This window comes from Camelus dromedarius, chromosome 16 (assembly GCF_036321535.1).
Source record: "Camelus dromedarius isolate mCamDro1 chromosome 16, mCamDro1.pat, whole genome shotgun sequence".
In the NCBI taxonomy this organism is placed as follows: Eukaryota; Metazoa; Chordata; class Mammalia; order Artiodactyla; family Camelidae; genus Camelus; species Camelus dromedarius.
In genome coordinates this window covers 26,331,921-26,339,350 of record NC_087451.1, presented here as the reverse complement: position 1 = coordinate 26,339,350, position 7,430 = coordinate 26,331,921, and the positions used below count along the sequence as shown (strand labels likewise).

At 54.8% G+C, this 7,430-nt stretch overlaps 1 protein-coding gene across 1 annotated transcript; it reads right to left on the bottom strand.

Moving 5' to 3' along the window:
- Positions 1-306: 306 nt before the first annotated feature.
- PLD6 (phospholipase D family member 6) lies at positions 307-4,035 on the bottom strand. Its single transcript, XM_010993612.3, has 2 exons — positions 3,563-4,035; positions 307-1,581 (listed from the first exon to the last, which is right to left on the bottom strand). The coding sequence occupies exons 1-2, from the start codon at positions 3,975-3,977 to the stop codon at positions 1,337-1,339; spliced, it is 660 nt and encodes a 219-aa protein (XP_010991914.3). The 5' UTR covers positions 3,978-4,035; the 3' UTR covers positions 307-1,336.
- Between the last annotated feature and the right edge of the window lie 3,395 nt (positions 4,036-7,430).

Below are 7,430 nucleotides of genomic sequence, written 5' to 3'. Positions count from 1 at the left end.
TAAAGAAAACTATATTAACTAAAAATGATATGAGATGAAGTCACCTCACAACTTTGGAAACAGCCAGGTGGCCAGACATGCACACGTCACTGGGACACTGGGTGCCACACACTGTCTGAGCGCTGGCCCCACAGGGCGGGCAGACAGGATGGGCTGACATCACCAAAGCAGGTGGACGCCAGGAATGGCCCTTTCACGTCTTCCCTCCATCTGAAGCTCCCATTTGGCCAACAGTTTCTAAACAGCTGTCTGTGTCCACCACCCCCCCCGCCCCCCGAAGTTCTGTTTAATAAAGAGGAGCCACTGTTGGAAAGAATAAAAGGCAGAGACAACACCAACGGGTCCAGAAGGACAATGTGTTTATTCAAACGTGTGGGCATCACTTGGGACACGGCTAGGGCCTCCCTTCCTCTCAGAGCATACGGGCTGCAGCACAGGCTTGTGAAAAACGAGTTTAACATAAGACCATTTCTCGTTTCCAATCCACGTGTCACACGCTACAGCTTTATTTAAATAATAAGAATTAACCATGAGTTTACTTGTCTAACAGCCTAAGTTAAAGGTAACTTTAAAAGGAGAAAAACTCGCAACAGAGTAGCCTCTGCAAGTGGCTGTGTGAGCCGGACAGGGAGGAAGAGGCCCAGGGACGCGGCCACCAGACCTGGGGACAACGGGCACCACACATACAGAGGTGACAAGATGAAACGTGCTCACGTGCTACCTAAGCCACCTCTGTGTAAAGATACAGGTTACGGAGAAAGCAACCTGGACCCTTCAAAGACGGATGGAAGATACTTGCTCTCCATTTCCTGCGAACAGAAACCTGGGCTGGAACCCAGCACAGATCTGCGACCCAGACCCTCCTCAGATGCTGGTAACTGCGATGCCCACCCTGGGCCCAAACCCCCGAAGAGCAGGGTCCCCAGGTGTCCACAGGAAGGTAGGTCCTGAACACACAACCGAGCTCCGCTGAGCGTGACAATGTTCAAAATTAAAACCATAACATGTGGGAACAGAAGCCGCTCCCGGCCGCTGCCAGTCCCGCCCCGCAGACGGCGCCCCGACAGCAGGTGGGGCCTTCAGCGTCTGTCCGACAGAGGAATCCGGACTCGGACCCGCTGGAAGCCCCCAGGGAGCGGTGACCGCAGGCTGCGGGGGCTGTAGGGCGGCCACACTCCCGACCCAGGCCTGGCTCCTTTTCACGCCCCACCGCGTGGGTGACCACGACTGCACCCGCCTCCGCAGTCGGACCCACCTTGCGGCCCGAGCGGACACGCACCTGCCCCGCGTCCTGGACGCCCCGAGGGCCCCGCCCCAATGCAGAAGGACAGACGCTTCAGCGCCGACTCTTCTTCGGGAAAAAAGTGTACTTCGTAGGGTTAAACTCCTCCCAAATACGCTCAAATTCTTCCAGAAAGAGCCTCACGTACTCCTCGTCCTCCAGGATGAGCACGTTCTCCCTGTTGTTCTGAATGGCCTGAGTGGTCCAGTTGAGGGAGCCCGTGATCAACACCTTCTTGTCCACGATCGCAAACTTATGGTGCATGTAGCCCAGGTCCTGGTCGTGCCGCACCTGGATACCTGCGAACATAGGTCCTTCACTGCCGCCTGGCCTGACCCCGCCAGTGAGCGTGAGCCCCGCCCACAATCCCGCCCCTGAGCACGAGCCCCGCCCACGGCCCCACCCAAGAGCGTGAGCCCCGCCCCGAGCACAAGCCCGCCCACAGACCCTCCCCTGGGCGTGAGCCCCGCCCACGGCCCTGCCCCAAACGTGGCCCCGCCCTGAGTGTGAGCTCGGTCCCGCCCGGCTGCCCAGCCCTTGGTCTCTTTCTCCAGAGCGGACTTTCTAACACGGCTGACTGTTGCCCGGGTCCTGGGTGGTGGCCACGGGACGCTTGTTACGCCTGGACTGGTGGCAGCCGCCGAACCCAGAGCAGGAGAAGGTCCGTCCGGAGGGCCGGGGCAGCAGCGATGTGCTGGACAGGCCGACACTGCTCTCAGCGGGACTCTGCTCCTCTGGAAACACGCCTCAGGGTTCCAGCCTCGCCAGCCCCGACAAGCGTGCATCATCCTCCAAGGTTACTACTGCTCAGCGACCGGCCAGCGGCCTTAAGGGTAAAAATCATTTGCTCGGGTTTATGTGCCCCCAAGTTCTCAGTCCTGTGATAACCGTCCTGTCCGGTGGCCAAGTGGGAGTTAAGCCCCCCTGAAGCCACAGCTTCGGCCTGCCCCCACCCAAGCTCGCATCCAGCCTCTCTGACTGCTGACGCCCTAAGGGGAGCCCCCGGCCCCTCATTACTTCCACATCTGTCCACAGGACTTCCTGCCCTTCCGCACATGTGCCTCCTCACACTAGAAGGCTCTCCCTGCAGAAGAGGTTCTTTCCAAACCTGAGGTTCTACAAGTCTATAAAAGCTAAACGAACAAAACAGCTGTGCCCAAACGTAGACAGGCTTCCCCCTCAAAAGAACCCAAAGATCAGGACAACTCATCACGACCAGAAGAGCGGAAGTCCACATCTACAATATTAATACACTAAGTGCACAGCCCTGCCCGCACGAATGCGAACCGCAGCGGAGGAGTAAAGTGCGTTCCCGCCTGGATCGCCAGAGGGGGACCTGCCTTCCGGGCCAGCAAAAGACCCAAGCTGTGCCGAGAGCAGGCCGGACAGTTCTCAAAGGTTCCGGTGGCCACCAGAACTGACAAATCAAACGGATGATGGAGCAGGAATGACGTTCCTGGGTACCCGAGTGATGGAAAGGCATGAGGTTCAGACTCTGAGCAGCTAATATACAAAATCTCAGGCACAGAGCTCGCAGGTCGCGGCGCTACACGTGGTAGAAGGGGAGGAAACAATTCGCAGGTGAGGCAGGATGTGAATTTAGAGGGTATGCAGAATCATTCACACATCCCTTTCACCTGTCCTCACCCCAGCGAGAGAGGCAGGTGGGCCGGAGAACCTAACTTCCCTGTTGTTTTGCAGCTGGAGAAACAAATTAACCACTCACCAACTAAACATTTCAGCTCCACGTGTTAGTGCATTGTTTTATTCATTCCAGAAGCCTCAGAAGAAAATTCCCTAGTGAATTCAAGTGAAATGCCTTGCCTCCCCTCAGTCCCAAAGGCTAAGCTCCTGCCAGCCTGCGGGCAGATCTGCTTTCAGCCTTCACCTTGGATTTACTGAGTGCTTTCAGGCCAAGCCATCATCATTTCAGGCTGCTAAGGTCAAAAGCTGAACTGGCCAGGCTTCACTCCAGGCACAGGCTTTTCCCCCAGCTCCCAAGGCCAAAGCGGGTCATGGGAGGGCAGAGAACCGCAGGGCTCCATTCGCTTTCTGGGTGATCTTGGGCAGACCTTCCTCCCCAAGACGGGTTGCACAGCGGCTCCTCCCAGGACTCACACCCAGATTTCCGGCTAGAACTCTACACAGAAGCAGACCCACCGTGAGGCCAGGACTACCCGAGCTCTACCGGGGGATGTGACTGGGTCTCCCGCCGGTGTGAGACCCCTCCCCAAACACCCCTGCAGTCCTCGCCTCTGCCCAGCCCCGCACCTGGCTTACCTGCCTTGCGGAGCAGGCCGATCTGTGAGCCGTTGAGGGCCATGTAGTCGCAGTCAGTGACGACGCGGACACGCACCCCGCGCTGGTGCAGCAACTGCACGGCGCGGCCCAGCTGCGGGCTGGAGAAGGCAAACAGGCAGAGCTCGAGGCTGGCGCGGGCAGCTAGCAGGGCGCGCAGCAGGCGGCTCAGTGAGCTCTCGCAGTGGGGCAGGCTGCACGGGCAGCCCGAGAGCGTGGCGCCTGGAGCTTGCATCAGGGCCTCAGTGCAGGTCACCTGCGACGGGAAAAACAGCACTTCACGCTGTGGCCGCCGCCGCCCGGCCCGCAGCCAGCGCAGCACGGCGGGCAGCGCCTCCAGGGCCAGCGCGAAGCCTGCGGCAGCCGCAGCCACCACCTGCCAGCTTAACGGCCGCATGTTGAAACAGGCCCGCAAGGCCCGCCTGCCTGCCGGCCGCGTGCGCCCACTGCGCCACTCACCGCCCACTGCGCCTGCGCATTCACCGCTCGCCGCCCACTGCGCCTGCGCATTCACACTCGCCGCCCACTGCGCCTGCGCGCCAGCCGGCCGCCACGTGCGCCCGCGGCCCACTGCGCATGCGCAGTCAGGGCCCGCTGCGCCCACGCCGCTGCCATCCCTGCGCGTCCACCGCTCGCTGCCCCAAGGCCCGAAGCCGCACCCCACGGACACCACCCCGCCCCGCCAAGCCCGCTGCGCCCGGGCCTCCCTGACTTTCTCGGTGAACACCGCCCGCGCTGCAGGCGGGGGGCGGTACGGAAGCAGAGCCCAGTAATCGGCGCTTAGTGGCCAGTTCGAGTCCAGGGTGCTGGCGGCGGGGGCGGGAGGCGCCTGGCTTCTCCTGACCGTGACCTCCCTGCGTGAAGACGCGCAGCCAGCCTGCGGAGCAAGGATTCCGTGGCCCTGCCTCAGCAAGCCTGGGGCCCGTGCATGCCCTAAGCAGGCACGACAGCTCCTCTCCGCCTCCACCTCCACATTTGTTAAAAACACCAGACCCCCACCCCACCCCACCCCACCCCACGGGGGGAAGAAGGAGCGGACCTAAGTGACCTTGGGAACCACAAGACTGAACACGAAAGGAACTGTTATGAACACTGTCTTCCAGTTGGTACCTTCATTTCTCAGAGAGGGAACTGGTTAACAGTCCTGAAACGCTGGACACCCTCACTGGGGTTAAACGGAACAGAAAGATGCCGTCAGTGGGAACACTGGTGGAATCCAAGTCAGGAGTTTAATTAGTAATGTACCAATGTCGGTGGTGTCCCTTGTTAGTAAACAGCTGTCAGACAGGGGACCCAGGCCCCCGCTGTTACACCCGGAGGTTAGAGAGAAGCAAGAGGCCAGAATGACCCCCTTGGCCCCAGGGTGGAGTCACAGACACCAGTGTGAACTCTTGTTCAGTTCAATATGCGTGTTAGCATACGTGTCACTTCTCACATACGTGTATCACCCTGCAGTCCCCTTGGAGGCTCCAGGGCGAATGGGTCTTGGAGAAGTACACTGTTCTCAGGGTGGAAAAGGCCACAGCTGTCCAGAAAAGCTAGTCACTGTGTGGCCCTGCCTCCCCTTCTTGTCAGGAAGAGATTCGTGACACATGAAATTTAGAGCGAACGCCTAGCTCCTACTTAGCCTGGAAAATCTTTGAACATAAGAACAGTGTTCCCAGGAAATGGGAACCCCAAAAAACAGAGAGATCTGTACCGAGTGACAGACGCAGTGGCAGTCATCTCTTCCCTTCACTTACCCTTGGCCTGATGAGCGGAGGCCCCCTCCAAGTAGGTGACTGAACACACAGCCGGCAGGGCAAGGGTCCCTCTGTCACCTGCGTGTGCTGCCAGCCAGCTTCTGCACAAATGGATGTAGCTTCTATATCTTTGGGGAATGGGCTGTTTACAAAAGTTGAGCAAAATGCTAAGCAAACAGTTGCAGACAGCTAACAGATGTCTTTGTAATAAATGAGTATTATCTTTCCACCAGTTCCAAACACTAACTTCGGGAAAACTGTCCAAGATCACTAACGCAGTTTAACCCTCCACACCACAGAGAACTGGCCACTCACTGGTGACATTTTTTTTAATTGTGTTAAAAGACGTAAAACTTGTCATCTTAATAATTTTAAGTGTATAGTTCAGTGGTATTAAGTACATTCACACAATTGTGCAGCCATCACCACCATCCACCCCAGTCACTCTTTTCATCTTGTAAAACTGAAATTCTGTGCCTATTCAAAGTAATTCCCCATTCTCTCTCCCCCAAGCCCCTGACAACTACCATTCTACTTTCTTTAAAATACAATTTTTAAAGGTTACTTTCCATTTAGTTATTACAGAATACTGGCTGTATTCCCTGGATTGTGCAGTACGTCCCTGAACCTGTCTCACGCCCAGGGGTTTGTCTCTCCCACGCTCCCCACCCCTTGCCCCCTCCCCCACCACTAAGCACTCATTTGCTCTCTGTATTGGTCCCTTTTGTTACATTCACTAATTTGTTGTATTTTTTGGGTTCCACATGTAAGTGATATAATACAGTGTTTGTCTTTCTCTGTCTGATTTATTTTTCGTAGCATAGTGCCCTCCAAGCCCACCCACGTGGCTGCAGATGGCAAAATTTCGTTCATTTTTGGGGCTGAGTAGTATGCCGTAGTGTACATATATACCACATCTTCTTTACCCAGTTATCTGTTGATGGACACTTAGGTTGTTTTCATAGTTTGGCAATTTGTAAATATTTCTGCTACGAAAACTGAGGTGCATGTACCTTTTCAAATTGGTGTTTTTATTTTGTTTTGTTTTTTCAGATATATACCTAGGAGTGGAACTGCTGGGTCATACGGTAGTTCTGTTTCTAGTTTTTTGAGAAAACTCCATACTGTACTCCACAGTAGATGCACCAACTTACAGTCCCACCCACAGTGTAGGAGATTCCCTTTGCTCCACATTCTTGTCAGCATTTATGGTCTTTCAGATGATGGCCATTCTGACAGGTGTGAGGTGATAGCTCACTGTGGTTTTGATTTGCATTTCCCTAATGATTAGTGATGTTGAGCATCTTTTCATGTGCCTGGTGGCCATCTGCATGTCCTCTCTGGAGAGATGTCTATACAGTTCTTCTGCCCGTTTTTAATCAGGTTGTTCTGGTTTTTGATGCTGCGTTGTGTGAGCCGTTTATATACGCTGGACGTTAATTCCTTATCAGCTGTATCATTTGCAAATACTTAGTCATTCAGGAGGTTGTCTTTTCACTCTGTCAGTGGCGAGTCCCTTTGTTGTGCAAAAGCTTTTACGTTTAATTAGGTCCCATATGTGTATTTTTTTTTCTATTTCACTTTAGGAGACAGACCCCCCAAAATATGCCTGAGGCTCATGTCAGAGTGTTCTATGTTTTCTTCTAGTTTCATGGTTTCTTGCCTTACATTTAGGTCTTCAGTCCGTTTCGAGTTTACTTTTGTACGTGGTGTGAGAAAACGTAATTTCATCCTTTTACCTGCAGCTGTCCAGTGTTCCCAGCACCCCTTGTTGAAGAGACTGTCTTTTCTGCATTGTGTGTTCCTGCCTCCTTTGTTGTAGATTCGCTGACCATGAGTGCACAGGCTTCTTTCTAGGCTCTGTATCCTGTTCCAGTGACCTGCGGGTCTGCTCGCCTCCTTTGCCATTTTGAATCGCGTTCTTGTTATCGCTGCTGCTGAAGTGGGTGTCAGAGTCCCTCGGCAGACACGTGGTGAGCACGTACCGCCTCCTGTTCCGCGGGCGGCCTACTTATGCTGTGGATAGTGTCTTTTGATATACAAAAATTTAAAATTGCCACGAAGTCTAACTTGTCTACTTTTTCTTTTGTTCCTTGCGCCTTTGGTGT

What these genes read in the sequence shown, in the direction of transcription:
- PLD6 (XM_010993612.3), bottom strand. Translation starts at nt 3,977, where the DNA reads ATGCGGCCGTTAAGCTGGCAGGTGGTGGCTGCGGCTGCCGCAGGCTTC. An exon ending in CGGCCTGCTCCGCAAGGCAG is followed by an intron (nt 1,582 to 3,562) that starts GTAAGCCAGGTG and finishes CTATGTTCGCAG; the next exon opens with GTATCCAGGTGCGGCACGAC.